Below are 22439 nucleotides of genomic sequence, written 5' to 3' on the forward strand. Positions count from 1 at the left end.
AATAGCAAATGTCTAGATCAACCTTTCGCTGCCAAACATCAAGTAACAACTGACAGTGACAGTGCTCAAGAGCTTTCGGGAGCCTCCGGAGACTCTGAACACAGTATTTTGTCTATCCTCAACAATCTGTTTTTTTTTTTTTTTCAATCTGAGTCGGAATCAGAATCGGGAACAAAAATTATCGTGTATTCCCCTTCCGTCCTTTCGTCTTCAAGAGCTTCAAGAAAGTCCCATAGTCTACAAAGAAGCGAAACAAAAGGAAAATGATATTAGTACTTTTCAACGCAACTGTTGGATACGTTTTCGCAATAACTTGTGTATCATTCCACTCTATACGAAAATGAGGACATCGCACGCACATAGAACTGAGATTGTAGTCAGAAAGAGGAAATGGATTTAGTACCGCTTTCATGGCAAAGGACAAACTGTTTTGGCCTGCCCCCGGCGTGACTTTTTCACTGAAGGAGAATTAAACTGCAATGTGCTGCCTCAACGATCTAAATTTAACGCTACTAGCGCGGCAGTACCAATAGTGAGGCCGCAAAAAGTCCATGTCCGAGTTACTGTTCTATTTGTTTGCAGACAAGTCTTACGAAATGATTCAAATGAAAACGAGTTAGAACTCGTTTCCATTTTTGTGGTATCACACAAAGATTCGTTTTCAAACAAAGACAAATGACGTTTCGAAAATGAATCATTGCTTTGGTCTTAGTGATTGCCCTTTAAAATCTCTCGCCACATTTCAGCCAATCAAAGACGAGCAAAACCAACAGGCCATTTTCGAAATATCAAATATTCAGCTTGATAGTGAGGCAATGAAGACAAAAACAATAGAAACACGTTGGAATGAATTTGAAAATATTTACATATCGTCCACTTTCCTGTGGCTGTCCTCTAAACCTCTCTTTCCAGCTGAATTGTAATATGCCGAAAAGAAAAACCTTAAATAACAATGACCACGACCAGGTTTTCTGAGCCCGCGAGACTGAGTACCCCCAGCAAACCATTGTTGCTTTAACGAAAACCGCTGGTCAGCAACCTGGTTCTGGTCATTGCTGCCTAAGGTCTTCCTACAGAAAAGGCCTATTGTGACTTTCTCGCACGCGATTTTTCCCGCGTTTGGCTCCAGTCTGATGTGATTGGCCAAAGAAATTACACAGGATTTGGATTTGAATCGCATACCTAGGGGAATTCTCTCCATCTGATTGGCTATCAAGACGTAGTATTCTGTGTGGAATTGCGACTTTAAAACGAGCATTAGCAACTATGTTTTCAAACCACATTTTTCCGTTTACAAGTGAGGAAAAAACAAGTGAGGAAAAAGAACTTTTCCTGGCTCCTGACAGTCGACGCAGCTCTTTGAAATGGCTTGTTTTAGTGCGCATTGCCAAAAGTAAATTAAATGGCTTCATCTTTGAAAAAGCTATGCACGTCGCGACTCGTGCCATATCGGTTTTTCGCGTGAAATTTAACGTGGAATTCACGAGTCATGTGGTGAATTTTCCTATAAACTCCGCTCCATTATCAGCACCTTACCTATAGGTTTGCAAGATCTTTGTTTTTCCCTGTGATGTATCACAATACCTTAACTTCACTTCTTCAACTCTTCCATCAGGATAAGCTACAACAAAAAAACTTATCATTGGCTTCTTTCTTAAAATGCCGCGACTTGACCCCACAGGACTAATTGTTAAGACCGAATTCCCTCAGTTCTGCAGTAAAAAAGCTAGGGGATTGTTTGTAATGCAAACGTTTTTATCCTCTTTGGCAGATAAGTGTTCTCTTCGTGTCATATTACGGGGAGCTTTACACAATAACTGGGGAAATGGACAAGAGAACAACAAAACTGCACATTTTAATTCATGAAAAAAAGCAATAACCGGGCTTTGCTCGCTCTAAGCTTGAGCTTTTCTCTTTGTTGCAATTCTTTGGCGTTCTCTGTTAATAGGCCATTTCCGAGTTCAAGCCTGCCTCATCTTCACAGCGAGTCTAAGTGCGAAGTTTTTGTTGTGAAAATTAGTTTTCATTCATATATAAAGCAGAACTAATTACCATTACAAAAACTTCGCACTTAGACTCGCTTTGAAAGGGAGACAGACATGAACTCGGAAATGAACTATTAAGCAGCGAAGTAAAATGACCCGACTTGAGGCCGCATGGAGGACATGATCACATTCTCGCTATATTTTTTACCCTACATTTGGACAACCTCGTTCCCAGGGTCCTCTCTTTCCCCAGTCTTTCTCGAGAAAGTACCCAGGTTGCGGCTGGTCACGTGTCTGCCAGATTTTTGCAGATTTCAGAAAAATGAACAAGGGGAGGGGAACGAAGGTTAAAGTTTTGGCTCCAATGAACTCATCTACTGAGCTCAGTAGGGAGTGGAAATTAATCATCGCGTGGCTCGAGAATACCTATCAATCTCCAACAAAGTAATTATCTTCCGTATTCTGTTGGAAGTACTGTCACTCTATTTCACACAAATTACTTGTTTTACTTTTAAAATCACGATTGTATCACCCAAAAGCAGCACAACTTGGAAGTCTACCTCAAGAACGTGGGCGCCATTTGGAAAAGAAAAACAATCTATTTCGTCCTCCCCTAGATAAAGCTGAATACTATTGATAAAATTCGGTCGTAGACCCACCCTCCGTATGCATTTCATTTGTACTCCAACATGATCTCTTCTCTAAATTTACAATTATCGTTAATTTGTAATTTGCTTTGGATTTACTATTATCGTTAATTTAGAACACTGTGACCCAGGACGTAGCAGAGGAAATAAGGAAAATATAAAATTTTATCCGTGGATTGGATTTGAACCCGGAGTTTCTACTCTATAGGAACCGCTTCTTTCTCCTTTACCAGATCAAGACTTTCAGAAAAAAGATTTACTCAACTCTCGCATAGAATATTGCTGCGTAAGAGTAATTAGGCCTAAGATTTGATTTTAAAATGTTTAGCTGTCGTGAAGTTTGGTAAACGAACTTTCCCAGTGAACAATATTGTTTGTTGCCAAATAATAATACAGCATTAACAAACAGTGTTTAAAATACTGTCCTTGAGCAGCTAGCGGTGTGGTGGTCAGGTGGTTTGGTGACGAGTTAATCAACATTCCCAGGTTTTCGAGTCCAACGTCCATACACTTGGGTTTTCTCTTAAAAGATATATCACCATTTCCCATAATCCACATCAAGCATTCAGCATTCTAAATTAACGACAATAGTAAATTCGGAGCAAATTTCGAATTAACGATGATAGTTAATTCGAGGTAGAGAACGGGTTCTGTACTCATAGGCAAGTGATCAGCCGCAGCCAGGGTAATTTCTTCAGGGAAAAAGAGAGTGGGCCCTGGGAACGACGGAGGTTGACATTTGGAACGACTTGGAAGAGATGCTTCAGGATACCAATAAAATAGTTTGGAGTTTTGAAAATTACACGCTCGTGTCGGGTGAAAACTCGCATGTAATTTACTTTTATTACGGCAATTCACGAATTGGTGTCAAAACTTCACGGATTTTCCAAATATGGTTGTTAGTTCCTTACCATGTTTATAAAAGCAGCTAGAACCAAATGGGCAAGTCCCTTTGCCTTGGTTGAAATGCCTGCAGGGCTTCTCTCTGCAAAATCAGTTAAGGAATAAGCGATTGTCGAGATGCAAAGATTTTAAAGTCGTAAACGTGATAACGTCAACGCGCATGGTATAATAGCCCATTTCCGAGTTGCTGCATGCCTCAGTTTCAAAGCGAGTCCTAGTGCACAACCATTCAAATGGAAATGAGTTGCGTTATGTTACAATAGTTGAGCACCAAGACTCACTTCGAAACCGAGACAAACAGCAACTCGGAAATGGCCCATTAAAGGAAGATGGTTATTACACTTAGCAGTTTTCGAATGGCTGTCGAAAGTACTTACGCGATTGCAATTGCTACGCTTGGTGATTGGCTTAAAAAGCTCGTGCCAGATTATCAACCAATGGAAATGAAAACCAAAACCAATCGCCACTTGCACGTGCGTTATTTCCCGCGCTTAGAGCAAGTTACATGGGATTGCTAAGAATTTGGATTGGTTCATTGCGCTGTTTGCAGCTGCTGTGATTGGTCGAAGTAATTACTTTGGTAGTTGTCTTACGACACTCAATTGAAAACCACTCTAATAATAATAATAATAATAATAATAATAATAATAATAATCCAGTGTATCCCCCCTTGGTACTCTCCAGTCTCACCTAAACCCGAGTACAAGAATGACCGAGCGTGCGCGTACTGGAATGTCCCAGTATTTGCTGAAAATACGGAAGTTAGGGCTAACAGAATTGATGCGAGAATTGTGGACAGAAAGGAGAAGAAGGTGATCCTTATTGAGATGAGCTGCCCTTGGGTTTCCAACAGAGAACAGAAGAAACAGGAGAAAACTGACAAGTATGCGCCGTTGAGATGGGAGATGCGCCAACAGTTCCCCGGCCACACTATCACACAGTTTAATGTGATAGTTGATGTACTAGGAGGCTACTCTATGGAGACGGCGGAGAAAGTTAGGAAGTTTTTAGGTTTGGATAGAGGGAACCAGGTTTTGTTTAATATGCAGAAGGCAGTTTTATCGTACACCCTAAACATAGCAAGGTCATTCAAGGTTTCGACGAGTTATTAAGGAAAATAAACTCTTGTTCCTTTCTCAAATGTTGGTTCGTTAGTTATTACCAATTGGTTTGTAAATAGGTTTAACAGTAGGGATTGTTACACAATAGTGCCTTTTCCTACTTATATTTGTAAGCATACTTACGTACTACATACTGCATAATAATAATAATAATAATAATAATAACAATAATAATAATAATAATGAGTCAAAACACAGTCCTCCCTGTGGAAAACCCTTTCGGATATCTATGGGTTGCTAATTGCGCATTATACTCGGCTGTCATAGCGTTTCTGCTCATTAAGGGTTGGAGAAAAGAACATAACATGCGGACTGACAGTGGAAAAAGGCATAGTGACAAATATAAGAGAGAATTTGAAAAGAAAGTGACGGAGCTGAGAAAAAGAATATCGATTGCAAAAGCTGAGTTAGAGCGAATCAGGGAAAACAGAAAGATCACCAAGAAAGGAAGAAAAAACAGGACTATTTTGATGGAAGAATGTAAAAAGATCTCTTCTTCTGAACTGATTAATTATATGGAAAAGAAAAAGTCACAGTTACGTAAACTAAAAGCTGGATATACCAGAGGAAAAAAGCTTCATGAAGCAAGATCGATTAACCGGCAGTTCAATCAAGATACAAGGAAAGTTTACGCACATTTCAGGGCGCTGTGCAGTGAAGACGAGGAGCGACCTAAATATCAGAGTACCTCTAGCAATCGCTCTGGGTGTGATAGTGAAGAGAGATTTGAGAACATTGAGGATGCAAGCAATTTCTGGATAGAGTTATGGGAGACGAGAGGGACTGGGAACAAGGAAGCAGAATGGCTGAGTAAGATCAAGGAAGCAATTGCTAGGAAGGTTCCAGTGCCTTCGGAGGGGTCCTGGAGGTTAGAGTGCTCTGAAGCGGTCAAGTGTTTACTCAAGAAAAGAAACTGGAGCGCCCCAGGGCCTGACCGCCTTGTTAACTATTGGTGGAAGCGCATGCATGTGCTGCATGAGGGGATCACTAAAGCCTTCGTTGCCATCTCTGAAAGCACCGAGGAATATCCCACTTGGTTTTCTGAGGGAAAAACGCGACTCATCCCTAAACCAGGTGAATTCAGCAGCGAGAATCAGCGACCAATAACGTGCCTAAATAACATCTACAAATGGTTCACGTCGTGCCTTCAGACACCAATGGACAATCATTTGAGAGAATTCGACCTGATGGAGAGTGGACAAAGGGGAGCCAGATTGGGCTGCAGTGGGACGTCAGACAATCTTATGATTGACAGAATGGTGACGTTAGATTGTCACAGAGGAAAACGAAACCTAAGCATGGCTTGGGTAGATGTAAAGAAGGCCTACGACTCGGTGGATCACAGCTGGCTGCTTGAAATTATGGAAGTTCACCGCTTTCCTTCCTGGCTTTGTAGAGTCATGAGATTCTTAGTTGCAAGCTGGAATACCAGGATTGTTACTACCACCAAACGTGGTCCCGAAACCTCTCGTTGTATTCGATTTAACAGAGGATTGCCGCAGGGAGACTCACTCTGTCCGCGCCTCTTTACGCTATGTTTAAATCCAATAGCCTGGTCACTGGAAGCTACTGAGGGATATAAGTTGTCTAAGCCTATAAGTGCCAAGGTATCCTATTTAATGTATATTGATGATCTGAAAGTTTTTGCGTCCTCTGAACCTAAGCTCAACAGAGTTTTAAAATCTACCAGTGCCGCCATGGAGGACATTGGACTAACATGGAATCCTAAGAAGTGCAATGTGATTCATGTGAGGAAAGGGGCTCAAGTGCATGATGCAGCAGGTGTGAGGTTAGGTCACGAGGGGGTCGTGGAAAGCTTGGACGCGAGTTCTACTTACAAGTTTCTAGGGGTGAGAGAGACTGTGATGCAGGATGAGAAGCTGGCATTGGAATGTGCGGCAAAGGTGTACCTGCAAAGGTTGTCATTAATTTGGAGTAGCCCCCTGTCTGATTCCAACCGTGTGACTGCAAGTAACCAGTTTGCTCTTCCAGTCCTCTCCTATTTGATGTGGACTCAGCATTGGCCTATTACAGAGCTTAGAGTGATCGACAGAGAGGCGAGAAAGATAATATGTGAGAACGGAGGGAAGCATCCGCTAAGTTCGACGGCTATGTTGTATCTACCCAGGGACAAGGGTGGGCGTGGCCTACGCGCAATTGAGCAAGAATACAAGCTAACAAAAATCAAATCTGCAATTAAGCTGTATGAGAATACAGATCCTACCATGAGGTTAGTTCAGAAGTTTGAAGAGAGGGCGAGTGAGAAGGGATTCACTTCGTTGGTTAAGGAGGCATGCAAGTACGCGGAGGAGCTGGACACGGGTTTGACTTTGAACTATCCGAAACCGTCATGCAGCCCGCGCCAAGCTCCGGATACAGAAATTCTAGGGAAGAAAGTTAAGGGTTATTTGAGGAGGACTGTGACGGAGAAGTTACAGGAAGAGATTGAGAGCGAGCAGTGGCATGGTCGCTTTCTGTGTGCACGGTGGCACGACAAAGATCTGAGCATGGATGAGTGTTTTGCTTGGCTACGGGGGTGGCCCTCAGCACCCACCCACACGATTACCGGGGTACTGGAGCTTTACGAACAGCTCACCCCTACTAGAGTGTATACAAAGATCAAAACAGGAACTTCACAAGGAGAGATCACGTGTAGGTTGTGCGGAGGCGCTGCAGAAACTCTTGCGCATGTTCTTGCAGGATGTCCTGCTTTAGCACAGTCCAAGTACTTGGAGCGACACAACGCTGCACTTAAGGTGTTGTTCTTTGAGGTGTGTAAAGACCTGCAGCTAGTGGACTCAGTACCACCATGGTACTCGTTAGTGGGACCCAAACCAGTGTACGAATCTCCGGAAGCTCAAGCTTACTGGGATGTACCAGTGTATGCCGAACAAAGCTATGTCAAGGCCAACAGAGTGGACGTCAGATTTGTGGATCACAGGAGGAAACGAGTCTGGGCAGTTGAAATGAGTTGCCCCTGGTTAGACAACCGTGGGAAAAAGGAGAGGGAGAAGACGGAAAAGTATGCTCCACTGCGCTGGGAGTTAAGGAAGCAGTACCCTGGCTATGTCGTGGAACAGTGCAACGTAGTGATTGATGTGCTAGGCGGTTGGTCTAAAGATTTAGAGAAAACAATAAAGAAACTTGTGGGCGCTAGAGGAAGGGAGGTTCTCAGAAGGATGCAGAAAGCTATTATCTCAAGTTCGCTTAACATAGCGCGGGCCTTCAAGGCCATCGTCAAATAATCTTACGAACTTTAGAAATTATAGAGTGTTAGAAAATTTTAAGGATTTTTTTTATTTATTTATTTATTTTTAAATTTAAATTTAAATTAGAATTTTAGGATTTAGGATTTTAAGGATTATTATTGTTATGATATATATATATATATATATAGAATGTATTTTATTATTTTAAAACGCTCCTTTATATAGAGACTTATGTTCCGTAAGAGGACATAGGCTACGCTTTGCGCCCTATGTACTTTTAACATTAGAGCATCCATACGTGTATACTGCAGATAATAATAATAATAATAATAATAATAATAATAATAATAATAATAATAATAATAATAATAATAAAGAAAAACAACTCTTACCTCAAGGCTGACTTGTAGCCATCTATTAGCTTTTTCTTTTCCGTTGGATCATCAACCCAAACTTCACTCTGCAAAGTGTTAACATGTACACATTTTGATTTCACATGAGCAAGCAACAACGAATCTTCCATTCACTCTCTATTTCAATTCAAGACCATTCCTACCAATCAAGATGTACATAGGTTTCGTCCTCGATCATTGTGAGAAATACTTCGAGGGCACAATTTTAAGCGAACTTATGTTTTCGCTGTAGCTGTCGTCCCTTAAAACGTCCTTTTCGCTGGTTCATTCGCACATTCAGAGAGACTGATCTTAGAAAATATGAAATGCATTGAAATGGACATCAAATAAAAATTAGTTCAAACATGAAGTATAACTTAAGGCCCAGACAAACAGCTTGCTCTATCATCAACATTTGGTTCAACAAAGCTTCACGTGACGCCTTCTAGTCAGTCCCAGGCTGCAGCCGCGGTTGTTACTATGGATACGAAAATGGATACGTCATTGAGAGATTGATTAGTGCGCAGGCGCATACCCAGCAATGTTGAAAGAGGGGGGGGGGGCAAACGACTTCAACTTCGTTCAATATTCGCGATAACACAAGAAACGTTGAATGGTTGTTGACGCAACTTCGATTTAACCTCGATTCAACATGTTTCAACACGGTTGAAAGTAGGTAGGTAAAAGTCTGCTTACGAGCCAAGTGGCCCATTAGGCCGGACCTTATCCCAGTATCTGTAGCATGAAGCGACTAAGAGTATTTCTACTTCTTCCTGGATGGGATGCTAGTTCATCCCAGGGCTACCCCCAACATTTAAGAGAAAAGTGTCTTAACCAAGAACACAACACAATGACCTCGGCCAGCAATGTTCCCGGCCAGGACCCGAACCCCGACCACTCGCTCCGGAGTCGAGTGCACCAACCATGAGGCCACCGCACCACACGGTTGAAAGTAGGGGGGGAGGGGGGGGAGGGGGGGGGGCAAACAAAATCGAACGGACTTTGAAGCAAATGTTGACGCCGCTTGCATCCCCTACTATGGGCCTTTACACGCGCAATTGACCAGCTTCCAGCTGGTTTGATAGCTCAGTTGGTAGAGCAGACGGCTTCAACATTTGCTTCAACATCCGTTCGATTTCCGGCGTTGAACAGCGATGCTGGAACCGACGTTGATCCGGGCCTTTAGTTGCTTATCGAAATATGATGATCAAACTTTCATTTCGTTGGGAGAAACTACAAATCATAACAATTCAAACAAATGGATTTTTGAGGAGACAGTATTTGAAAAAACCAACTCAACAAACAGTTGACTCAGACTCCGAGACTAATGGTGGAAAGTAGGACGTAAATGTCAAGATTCTTGACTTACCGGGGTAACAAATGCTGACGGGACACGGCAAATTGGACATGCTCTGAGGAAGACAAAAATGACAATTGTGTCAGCAGAGAAAATAAAATTATCCTTCATTCCCTATGGCCAAGTGCTTCTTTGAATGGAATATAGCGATATAGTAGGCGATGTTGCACCGTCTCGGCAATTGCGCATCTTGTCTCGAAAGTTTGTTGCCACAAAAGTTGCTTGTTACTGAGCCTTTCAATAACATGCGGACTCTTTAATTCAAAGGTCAACCGACAAATGCGTTTTTCGCTACCGTCAATCAAATGGTCGGCGGCTCCTCCCAGCTTCCGACTATGTTGACTGAACTGGGCTCAACGATGTGATTTGATTTCTGCGCGCTCGACAGTAGTCGGAAGCTTGGAGAAGCAGCCGAACATTTTGGTTTTCTTTTCGGATTTTTGCAACGTCAATAAAAAAGTCAATATGTTCAAAATAATAGAATGCATTTAAATTTGGAACGATAGAAGAGAGATAAGTCGGGAAATAGCCAGCCAAAAACCGCTAAAAATCTGTCCGCCATTACTCGGACGGCATTGGAGAAGCCTGCGATTGTTTTGTAAGCGGTCTTCACGCAAGACTTGGCTCGTGACGTCATACGCGCATCGCTTCGTGGCGTTTGACAAAGCGAACAAGTCGATCAAGGAGTATCAGTAATGATATAATATCAGCAAAAAGCAACTCGGCGATCTCTCACATCTCATAGATGGCATGAGGAATTAGCCGCGTTTATTTTGAGCGTTGCGCGTATGACGTCAGACCCAGGCGATCCAGCTAGACCCAACCCTTTTCCTCGCTCACGGTCATTTGCCGTTCGAGAAATGGCGGACAGCGAAAACCGAAAAACTGCGTTACAATAATCATACTTCCCGTGGGAATTTTGAGATAAAAATTGGCATGATACCTATTTAGTACGTCTATTTTCAAAATCTGAAAAAAAAAGGCATGCAAAATTTTCATCGTAGTGGCACTTTAAGGAAGCATTTTAATTCTGCTGCTACAAAACTAAGCGAAAAAGATGACGAACATTTCACACAGCGCGAAATATATTGAAGCGCTGCGAGGAGATTTGCAGAAAATACAACCGACTTCACTTTTCGCAACAATTTAGGCAACAACAACTAGAAAAGTCGAAAGGTTAGTATGTTTGGGAGGCGCCTACGACACTTTGACCTGTTTAACGAAAGTACTAAACCGACGAAGACAAAAAGACAGTCAATCGATGTTGCACGGACTGAACGTGCGAAATATAAAATTCACTCATGCCTCAGTACATGTCAATTTGTGCAACTCAATCCAGCATGCGAATGTCAACAAAGAGCTTGACTTGTTGCGACCATAGTTAATAGAGGAGAATGGTTTTGAAACGCGATAAGTTTCTTTGTTGTAAGTTTTTGTTCTCTTTTTTGACAATGACCGTGCACAAAACACAATAGTTGTTTACTACGTACTGAGGCACTAACCAATAGAAACGTGTTGATTACGTAATTCATGCATAGTGTATGAGCGCAAAACAAAAGATTGTGCACGGTCGTGGACTTTCCAACCTAAATCTTGGCATCTTTGTTTGCTCCTTTGATCTTTGCCGAGCTTCCTAACCATTCCCCTCTATTAACTATGTTGCGACGTTTGTCAACTTTGGATTTCATCGTTGTTCTAGTCGCATTGTACCTGACAATCTTGGTTTCAGAGGAGTGTGATGTGTTTCTCCACTTGCGAATACACGGCAAACAGAAAGAGTGATTACAATCGGCTGAAAAGAAATCAAGGAATGACAACCTTCACGTTGCTTTGACGAAATAACGACTGAAGGCCTGGCCAAACGCACGCAAAATTTCAACGCAACATCTTGCAACATTGTTGGGCACAACATGTTGCATATGTTTGGCCACCCTGTTGCAGTATGTTGCAACATGTTGGATGATGAAATTTGAATACGGGAAAATTTTTCGTGCAACATTTTGAATGTTGCATGATGTTCTACTCGTTCACGCAACATTGTTGTACTAGAGCATGCGCGCTAGGTCCACTTGTTGCGTGCCAGGGGCCTGGGTCGCATAACATTGACATGTTGCGTTGAAAATGTTGCGTGCGTTTGGCCAGCCCGTTCAACACATGTCGCAACATCATGTAACAATGTTGCAAGATGTTGCGTTGAAATGTTGCGAACGTTTGGCCAGGCCTTAAGATAAGATCAGATAAGATCAGCTATTTATCCACGCTGGCCTACTTCAACACAAAGCTGGTTTCCAGCAAGGGCTTGCATTAATAACTAAATTACAGTATCCAAAAAGAAATGCTTAAAAAAAACCTTTAATTACAAATCAATTGACCTAAATGTTAAACAATATGACAATACATACAGCAACGTTCTCATTGAGTATTACTATCTAAAAGATTACCATACATTGCAAACTTAGAACATAAGCTTGTCTTTAGCGAAATCTATCTACACTGTATTACTGTGCCGAGGACTCAGAGAATTTATGGTCGAGGCAAGCGATTCACAACTCCGAGCCTCATTTGGTAAAGAGTTTCACAATTTTGCACCACCGTAGGTTAGGCTATGTTTCATTCTCTCCTCGGTTGGGGAATAACAACACTAACTCTCCTTTTGGTATTTCCAAACCAAACGGAACTGAAAAGAAATGATAAGTCAATCTTTTCGGACCCACTTTAACTTGACAAGAATTAAGCCTAAACAGGCCTTAAGTCGTTCAATACTAGGTAAATCAAAGTGTAATATGATAACAAGGTTCTTTTCTGTAACGGAGGAGACCCAAGTAGATGAAGTCAAGAGATAATACTCGGAGTGCTCCATTGCAGGAGTCGAATCTACGACATTCTGCGGCAGAATTTTGTCACCGCAATTAGTCGCACGAATTCAAACCAGTTTGAATTCGTGCGACTAATCACAGCGACAAAATTTGCGAAAGCAGCACTGTCGCCTGCAACAAAATATAAATGAACCAATGAGAGACTGTCATATGGTCAGCCATATTGAATTAGAAAACTAGTTCACATTCCCCCTCATATGAGATCAGTGCATATGCACCGAACACGCGTCGTGTCGCAGCGACTTGTTTTGCACGTAGCACACACGGAGCAACTTGTCGCACTGTGAGACCTGTCGCTGCGACTTGTCGCCTAGTGTGTCCCGGCCTTAATGATCCTGTACGTTCTTTGTAAAATTTCGAATATTCAAAGCATTATTGCTCAGATATTTTCCTTCATATTGACAGGGTTTATCCATTAACTCTGATATTGATAAGGGCTTATTCTCTATTTTCGAATTCCCCATAATACACTTTGTTTGCCCCCCAAATTTTGCATAAACTATTGTTTTCAAATGCTCTTGGGGACACTGCATATTCCCAAGAGCATTTGAAAACAATGGTTTATGCAAAATTTGAGGGGGAAACAAAGTGTATTATGGGGAATTCGAAAATAGAGAATTGCTGTATCAAGGCTAACGTTCATATGAGAATTCCGTTGGGATTTCACTGCAACATAAAGTGAACCTTAATCAGTTGATTCCGTTTTCTATTTTATTGGATACCGTATGTTATATACGGTAAAGGGTGGAAAGTATCACAATAACATTTCTTAAACGGGCTACTACTTAAGTTATTTACGAAATGACAAGGACACAACTAACTTAAGATTCCAAATCTTTGATCACTAGGATTTTCTTTCTCTCGCACTACCTCCAGACAGATTCCACATGTTACTCCTTGACTTCTGTAAAGAGAGGAAGAATGTCGTTAACACAAAGAACTTGAAACAAATGGAAACAAATTAGGTACAAAACTATGACTGCCTCTTGGACCCACCTTTGCACAGCGAATGAATGTTCCATGTCTTTCTCGTGACTTTCGATACACACTTGACGATGCTCTAAAGGAAGAAAACAGAAATTACTACGACTTTCGCTTCAGTAAGGCACCTGGGAAGTTTGGTGATAAGGTTTCGATGTTAAAGTTACCACGTTGTCTGACAAAGAAACTGTTGATCTGTTTGGCGCACCTTTTCAGAAAACGTAAGGTGCTCGATTCATGCACTGAAACGGAAAAAGCTGCCTTTCACAACGTGGTAACGTCAAAACTTTATCACCGAACTTCCCAGTTGTCTTACTCAACTGAAAATCGTAGTAAACCCAACAACTACAGCAATTTAAAGTACCCCACAGAATCTATGAATTCTTCACGACAATTCTATCTTTCAAGCAATATCTTCATTCCTAACAACTAAACGAAAAGTCTCAAAGTTTAATGAGCCTTCAGTCGGTAGAGCAGCGGTGATCCAACCCAAAGGTCGTGGGTTCAATTTCCACCCTGGTCAGAGTTTTTCTCTGTCCTTGTGTGGGCCCGTTTCCATCAGTGGGGCTAACGCTCACATGGTTCATATGGGATAGAAATCTAGCACTTCACATTACACTCTAATCAGTTAAGTCTGTTCATATATAAGTGCTACACGGCCAACGTTTGAAAAAACGAAATCCCTCCTTGTACTTGAACATGTGCATTTCCGTGACTTAAACATCGTCAGTTCGCACGGCCTGCTCTCGTCTGACCTTGTAGCTCAGTCGGTAGAGCAGCGGTGATCCAACCCGAAGGTCGTGGGTTCAATTCCCACCCTGGTCAGAGTTTTTCTCTGTCCTTGTGTGGGCCCATTTCCATCAGTAGGAGGGAGGTGGGAGACGAGAGTTCTCACCACTGTGCCACCCTGATCCTTGCACATCTCTGTCATCATCACGAATTCATCATAAACACCGTCACCATTATTATCTTCTCCATCTTTATACAGTTGTTAAAGGTGTCAAAACAAAATTCTCCAAATAAAAATAGCAACAAAAGAAAAATGCGTTTCAAACTTACCTTCTCGCTGAGATGCATCGTATGGATGCAAACATTTCAAGCCACAATATTCACATTCCAAACCATGTAAATAGCTGCAACTGTTTGACAAAACAACAACATGGGTCACGTAAACAATATTGCTATACCGAAATCATGCAGGCCCGTCTTTTGTATTGGAAAATCTCATCACATTCTCTTTCCTTGATCACCAAATTCTTTTGGACCACCAAGGGTGTTGACCTAGACGGCTGATTCCAAGTCTACGTATTGTGTACTTCTGCCCATGACGTGCAGTCTAACAAATTTGAAACTACATTGGTTGTCAGCCGTTACCAATAATGGTTCCTGAATGCAACTGTGTCCATTTAGGAAACTGGACAGAGGTTTTCACTCCAAGTGCCTCTGAGGGAGAAAAGGACACAATCATAAAACAAAGAGAGGGCAGGATGTGGTATCCTGCCCTTGCTTACCTTTCAGTAAAGGGGCATTCTCCCAATTCTGCCTCGTAAGGACAGAGCTGCAAATGTAGAACGAGCAAGCGATAACATACATTTAACAAGATAGAAGCTACATGTACAGACAGCATAACTTTGGCTTTTAATTGCTTTTTATGAAATAAAGTAGGGTTCTCAATAGAAGTTTGAACAGCCGTTGCTGTGCTATTTTAACCGTAACACTGAAGTACATGGCCAAAGGCCATGCAGCTTGGGCTCTTGGGGCAAGTTACTTGGGGGGTCCGGGGACATAACGTACTCCCCTGGGAAATTTTTTTATCATGAGGCTCAGAAATACGTTTTCCTTCATTCTGGGGTAATATCCTCTTATTTTTCCATACAACTTTTTGCACATTTAAAAATCTGTTCAGTGGGTCTGAGTACTGGAAATCGAAATCATCCTTTCCAAACCAGAAAATTATACAATTTATATTAACAGATAAATAACTTGCAATTACAATGGTTCACTTTGAGAAAAAGCAAAGGATCCCTGGTTGGTAAACCTTTCAATTCGTGGCATTTGTGGCCACATTTTGAACACAACATCTGTGAGTGGTCTGGGCTAAAGTGTTTTGTATTCAATATGGTGGCAATGTTTCATTGCATTTGACGTCCTTCAAAAAAAATTATTGTTTAGTCATTCTGTGGACAGGCTATTCGACAAGGAAAATTGCAAAAGCAACTAAAAACATTACATTTTGATTGACCAACTAATTTACTGATCAAGCGCTTTCATAGCTGTAACACTTACATGTACTATTGACACCTGTGACAGGCGATACAGGTTACCGGTTCTATTGAAAAACCTGCTTAAAGCTAACTTAAAGATGACATTTCTGAGTTGCATACTGCAGTTTGAGTATTACATGTACATACATGTAGATAAACTGAAAAGGCAATCACTCAATTTCTGTCCTGATTCTTTACTAATTATCGAAAAGCAGAGCACATAACCATGTTGTACATGTATGATTGCATGCATTCTCTGCATTAAGACTGGATGTGCACAATGAACTCAACAAACCTCTTGAGAACTGTCTTCATCTGCACAATTAGCGACAAGTTCTACACCATTCTTTGCAGCAGCAGAATATGACACTGTGCTGGCAAACTGAAATTGAAAAACAAAAGACATTGATTTAAAATTAAGGGAGGGGGGGGGGGGGTGGGGCAGGAAGCAGTCTTTCACATACAAGGGAAAAAGGGTGGTGTTTGCAGGCCAGAGGAATGAGCAGGTATGGCGTAGTGGTTTCGATTTCTGGACTCGGCGTGATATGTGGGTTGAGTTTGTTGGTTCTCTTCTCTGCTCCAAGAGGTTTTCTCCAGGTACACTATACTCCGGTTTTCCCTATCCACAAAAACCAATATTTGATTTGATTTCAGTTAATTTCATTAGTGTCCCCAATTAGTGCTCTAGCACTAAATTCACTGACACTTAAATAAAGTTATTATTTATATACACACACAGATATACCCGTAAAAACTTGCGTATAACCCGCACCTTTTTGCCAAAATATTGGGCTCAAAATCGTGGGTGTGGCTTATAGACAAGACCATTGCTTTCAGAGGGAGTACACTAGCTGGTACAGGGTCACAAAAAACACTAAAATCCTTCATAAAATAAATATTAAATTTTTCAACTGATTACTTCAACACTGATTTCTCTACCGTGCATGAGAAAACACCACGCTATTGGGGAGAACTCACAAGGCAAATGGCCAACTGTTTTGTTGCCCTTCATTACTTGGATGGTGTTTTTGTCCATAAGGTGGTTAGACTGTCATTTACCGATACATTTTTCTCTAATTGATGCCTTCCATACATGACATAAAATTAATGCACAGCTGATGTCCATGTTGTTTTCTGATGGCGAAGAACAACATGACTCAGTCCAGACTTCCTTCTGTAAATGACCCCGAGGTTACTAAGCAAACGTGTTGTATTGTAAGAGGTGACAAACGGTAAAATCCGAGACTTGCCGAGATGCTGAGACCCTTGTTTGCAAATCCGAGACTGAGACCAAAACATGCAAGACTTCACACTGAAATAAATGCAGTATAAAAGAGACCTCAAGACTCTTCCCAAAGACTGTCGAGATTTCGAGATCGAAAGAAAAGTTTGCGAGTGCCAAGATTTTGGAGGTACCATTCAACACCACTATTATAACCTGTACTTTTAATTTTCGCTCACATTTCACATTTCAACTTTGGGCTTTAACAATGAAGACAAGTGTTGTCAGTCCCAAGAATTGGGGACATCAATTAACGATCAGCTTTCAAAAGGTATTTTAAGAGTTGATTAACTTCTTAAGGTCGCTACAAATACACAGCATTAGATTTCACTACGTTTTTATCACGAACAATCAAACACTTTTTTTGCCAGGAGGGTGCAAACTGCAGGTTGTAGGTCATTGTTTCACCATAGCTGAAACAATCCCAAACCAATACTATTTCTAAAATTAGGCCTAAACACTATGCTTTCGATAATGTTTAAGCCTAAGGTTAGCATTTTTGTAAAGGTTGGGATTGTTTCAGTTATGGTCAAACAATGACCTACAACCCCTACCTCTGACCAGTAACAGCACTTTACATGCTCTGCAATTAAAACTAGGGCAATGGCACAATAATATTATTATCTTAGTTGATTATTGCAGGGCGCGACGAAAGTGCTGTCCGATAGCCCGGGACTAGTGGAATGACTTGTTGGGCTAGCGTTTTCTTATCGTAGCTTGCCCGATGGGCAAGCACCGTTGGTTCCTCTTTTCTGATGATAAATAGAGCTTTTATATCAAAACGTGTATAGTAGAAAGCTCCTGAGAGAAAAATGATGATGTTATGAGGCCAAATTATTGTAGCGTGACAACGTTTTGCACCGCGTCTGTAAAGCTTGGTTTGTCGGGCAAGCACGTAGCTTTTAGCTTCTTGGTTTGATAGAATGTGACAAAACATGAAATTAGCTTACTGTTTCTGGTATGGAGTCTGCTCCTTGTCTGAAGAACACGTTCCTTGAAATGTCTGTCCCTGAGGATGAAAAGGATTTGTATACAAAGTGAAACGGACATCACACCACTAAACTGGGGCGTTACTAAACACAGGAATGAAACGGAACAGAACGGACTATACTGGAACAAACCGGAACGTGCCTGAATGAGGCGGAATAACACCGGAATGAAACGAAATGAACAAGAATGGTACCAGAATATACCAGAACGAGTGGGAATGACACTGGAATGAGGAGGAATGACACCCAATATAGCGGAATGAACCTGAAAATGCCAAAAATTTGTGTTTTAGTTAGCGTCGACCAATTTTCGGTTGTTTCTGTCAGCTTTTTGTTGTGTCACATGATTCCCTTTAAAGGGAATTGCATGTGTTTTTTGTTTTTTGTAACATTTGGAGCACTTCGGTCATGATAAAAATTTGACAGGTATGTCATTGGGTGTCATTCTGCCTCATTCCGGTGTCATTCTGGCTTGTTCTGGTATATTGCGGTGACATTCTTGTTCATTTTGTTTCATTCGGTGTTATTCTGCCTCATTCCGGCATATTCCGGTTTATTCTGGTATATTCCTTTCTGTTCCATTCCATTCCTGTGTTTAGTAAATGCCCCACTAAACTGGACCATCTTCTTCATTGCTTCATTACTTCTCAGGATGTGTAAAGGTTTTCAAAGTTTTCTTTGGTATCTATGGCAAAATTTACAAAAAGAAATTTGAGAAAAAGAATAGACGTCTTTAGCTTGTACCTTTTGTTTTTTCCCATTTCAGACCATGTGATGTTCCCAAGGGAATTTACTTTTGTTTTTCCATAACTTAAAGTATGCATACATATATATAATTACATATATATGCACAAGCATAAGACGATGTTTGAAAGACTGTTCCCTGTAGTAACAACACGTTGTCTGAAATGGGAAAACAAAACCTACAAGCCAAAGAGGTCTATTCGACAGAATGACATCAAAGTGGAGTGGAGTTTCTTTAAATTTGCATCAAAGCAATGAAATCGATTGCAACACTCTGTGTTCAAATGTAGACACATCAAAGAAATATGAGCAAGCATCAAAGAAGTTAGGGTTAGACCCTTATTCATATGAATAATGCATGGTTCAGATAAAAATCTTTAAACCAAATTGCTTGAATTGATTTTCATCATTACATTTTCACTACCACCATAATGATTGAACTTAAATTTTAGTTCGCTTTGAGGCATCTGCAGGCTACTACCCCCAATAAATAACTTACACTTCTTAGAGGTGGTAGCTGCCAGTACTGTTTTTTTTACTTTCTTATCTTTTTTATTAATTAATTGTACTTTTTCACATTCCACACAGCTCTCTACCACCTCTAATTTCATTGAACCAGCACAGAATGCAAATCTACTGTGTTTTAAGGAATGGGTTCCATTGTATGCTTTTTGTATGTACATGTATGGTTTTCTAAACCAATCACGTTAGAGCAGTTGTAAAATCGCATCCTGATTCAACTTTTTAGCTTTTTTTCTGGATAACACTTTTTAGCTTACATTTAAACACAAACTAGCAATGATAAAATAAAGTAAATGATACTCACTGGAACAAATGCAGTTGCCTCAGCCCAGTTCTTAGGATTCTTTGTCTTGTTTTTTGTGAGCGTGACCATCTGGCATTAAAATTTAAATGAAGATCAACTTTAAGCCAAAACAACAACGTCAGCAGTGGAGCATCACCCAAACCCTCAAACCCCTGTTAGGAACTTACTAATAGTTTCTCATTCTAATATTTGCTTACATTGTTTTCTTTATTTTCTTCCACGTTTTGTCTCTGTAAAGGCAATGCTTTCAGACCAGAGGAACTTTTAGACCTTCAAAATAAAAAGGGAGACCAATGCAATGCTCTAGCAATGAAATGTACATATGTGCAAGTTGCGATATTAGCAACCCTCAGTGGAAAGATTGAAGCATACAACTATGCAGCAATCTTCTGTCAACCAGGCATGTTACAGCTGCCTTGATAAAAAAGAGCATAAATTTCATCGTTGTCTAATTTATGCCATTGTTAGATGAATACTCACTTTATGATATCGTAATTAAAACAGCCAAAGACTTTCACGTACCTTGCAGAGGAAGGTTTCACATGGTCAAACCGGCAACTACTTCCATAAGAACAAGCTCCTTGACGATAATATTTACAAATCTTCGGACAAGAGAGTAAAACAGACAAAATGCAAGTCATTTATTAACTTAATAATTATAAACCACTTCTCATTGCTTCACTGTATAGAATTTGTATAGAACATTGATTGTTCTTATGCAAAAAATCCCCCCAAAACATACAGCATGACGGGTTGGAAATAGTCAATAGTAATGTTAAAAGGTCACTGTATACATCGTTAATAATTATTTTAGTCTAGTCCATTTTTTACTATTAAAATGTTCAGGTTTCAAAATACCCTTAAACTTCAGTCAGTGAGTCACGTGTATTCCATTGCTCTAATCAATAATTCTTTATCTGTATGAAAAGTAAATCTATTTTTACAAGTCTTAGTTAATGAGTATCCCAAATACATAATTTTCCTCCCTGGGAAAGCACAGTTTAGATTGATAAAAACGTTTCATGTGGACATATTCATTTGAAGTGCTAGTCGGGGTCAGTGGATACAGTATGTAAGTAAGCTGGAATATATGTTTAATTGCTATGTGTCTGTTCAGTAATAGATCACAGATGAGGTCAAAATGTAGTTACAACAAAAAAAGTGATATTCTAACCCCATTTTGACCTCTTCTGTGGTCTATTACTGAACAGACGAATGGCAATGTGGAATCATTTTTTTCCATACTTTTTATGATAAAGAAATAAAAGTTTTGATGATGACTTAAGCTATTAGACAAAGAAACTCAAAATGGAACTGGTTTGAAGAATTTTAAGCCATTGACTCCTGGGGGTTCCCCATTGACGAGAAAAATACTAAGTATGGCCGTTTAGTTTAGGGGTGATTGGGTTTAAACCAAGAAAAAAAAGAACCACAACATTAAAGAAATAGAAAACATGTACCGTGTTCCTATCGAGTTATAGAAACCAGGGTGAAAGTTTGGGAGCACGAGAAATGCTGTCGAGTTCTCCCAAACTTTCACGAGTGTTTCTATCACTCGTGCAATGCGGGCGTACATGGTTTCTATTTGTCTTTTAGAAAAACATGCGACGAGAAAAAAGGAGCAAACACCAAAACTGGTTGCCTCTAATATCAAAATGGAAATTCTCTTCGCTCATACCATCACTTAGGTCAACATTACGGGCTAGTTCTGTGTCCTCCGTCGAGTTATATACAACACGATTTTTTATCCAATCAGCGCGCATATTTTCTTAGGACTGTTTTCTAAATACAGCATGCTTTTATACACCCCATAGATGGTTTATCTTTAAGGTCATGAGAATATTTGCAGTTGTCTCCTTCCCTGCAAACTCCCGTGCATATAGTACCTTCAAAATGATAAACCTCAACCTCCTGCCGAGGCCAATCATATCAATAACCTTCACCATCCTTAGCATGTAATGAATAGGTGCTTAATCAACGAACAACGGCGACGGCAGACGAGAACGTCACAAATTAGCATATTTCTTATGCAAAAACCATAGTTTTTGCACACCCTGCACATGCGTTTTTCACTTTTGTACATGTCGTTGCCATCGTCATCAAAACTCACAAATGTGAAATAGCCAAATTTTGAGGGTTTTATGAACAACGTCCCATTCCTTGAGGAGAAATTTTCCTTTTTCTGCCCTAAATTGAGAGCTGTTCCTACCAGGGGGGGAGGGGGGGGGGGGTCAGGTGGAGGAACGACCATACCCCCGTCCAGATTAAAAAAGTTGAAATAGTCACGAAGCGATTACAATAACGCAAATTTTGATTTTGAGATGCCGTTCGTGTTTCTGTCACCGTTGTCATTGCTTAAGCTCCCTAGTGATATGCCAGGATCAACCTCTGAGAGGAGTGTGGGTTTTCATGAAAGGACTCTGAATACAAAAATTCATGAATTGTATAGAAAGAAGAGGGCCATTACACGTTCTTTAGACGTTTTTGCACGGCCCAGCCATTGTTGCAATAGAAAATGTTTTTGCACTAGAAAGAACATTTGTTCCCATAGGAAAAGAATATATTGTCCTGCCATGCAAAACTCTATTAATTCCTCATCACTGGACCACCAGTTAGCGATTGAAAAAGGGAAGCCAGTTTCTGCCTTCTGGATGTTTTCGTTGGCTCAATGGGTCCGGCAATTGTTCTCCGCATTGGTGTCCAATGTTAAGCCCCGTTGGGCTGGGTTATCTACTGGATGGGTGACCTTCCTAGCAGATAACCCATTGCCGTACGCTCCCAAAGTTCACTAGCTTTCCATCCATTTGTGGTGGGTAAAATGAGTACCATACTGGGGACAAGGTGTGTTTGTAATGCAAACCCA

The 22439-nt window shown here is 40.7% G+C and overlaps 1 protein-coding gene across 1 annotated transcript in view; it reads right to left on the reverse strand.

Annotated features, from left to right (window-relative positions):
* The window catches only part of LOC138037516 (probable E3 ubiquitin-protein ligase makorin-1), a 21942-nt gene extending 420 nt beyond the window's left edge, over positions 1 to 21522 (reverse strand). The window contains exons 1-17 of the mRNA XM_068883433.1: positions 21463 to 21522; positions 20099 to 20178; positions 19774 to 19846; positions 19577 to 19645; positions 17968 to 18026; positions 16986 to 17040; positions 16031 to 16117; positions 14983 to 15029; positions 14531 to 14610; positions 13487 to 13550; positions 13312 to 13394; positions 11325 to 11406; positions 9627 to 9669; positions 8258 to 8325; positions 3544 to 3617; positions 1537 to 1621; positions 1 to 237 (exon numbers count right to left, since the gene is read on the reverse strand). The exon at positions 1 to 237 is cut by the window's left edge and continues 420 nt beyond it. Of these exons, the coding sequence (XP_068739534.1) occupies positions 144 to 237; positions 1537 to 1621; positions 3544 to 3617; positions 8258 to 8325; positions 9627 to 9669; positions 11325 to 11406; positions 13312 to 13394; positions 13487 to 13550; positions 14531 to 14610; positions 14983 to 15029; positions 16031 to 16117; positions 16986 to 17040; positions 17968 to 18026; positions 19577 to 19645; positions 19774 to 19846; positions 20099 to 20178; positions 21463 to 21522 (1203 nt within the window). The 3' untranslated portion in view covers positions 1 to 143. The remainder of the gene's footprint in view (positions 238 to 1536; positions 1622 to 3543; positions 3618 to 8257; positions 8326 to 9626; positions 9670 to 11324; positions 11407 to 13311; positions 13395 to 13486; positions 13551 to 14530; positions 14611 to 14982; positions 15030 to 16030; positions 16118 to 16985; positions 17041 to 17967; positions 18027 to 19576; positions 19646 to 19773; positions 19847 to 20098; positions 20179 to 21462) is intronic.
* Positions 21523 to 22439: the final 917 nt, after the last annotated feature.

The sequence above is a fragment of the Montipora capricornis genome, chromosome 2 (assembly GCF_036669925.1).
Source record: "Montipora capricornis isolate CH-2021 chromosome 2, ASM3666992v2, whole genome shotgun sequence".
NCBI lineage: Eukaryota > Metazoa > Cnidaria > Anthozoa > Scleractinia > Acroporidae > Montipora > Montipora capricornis.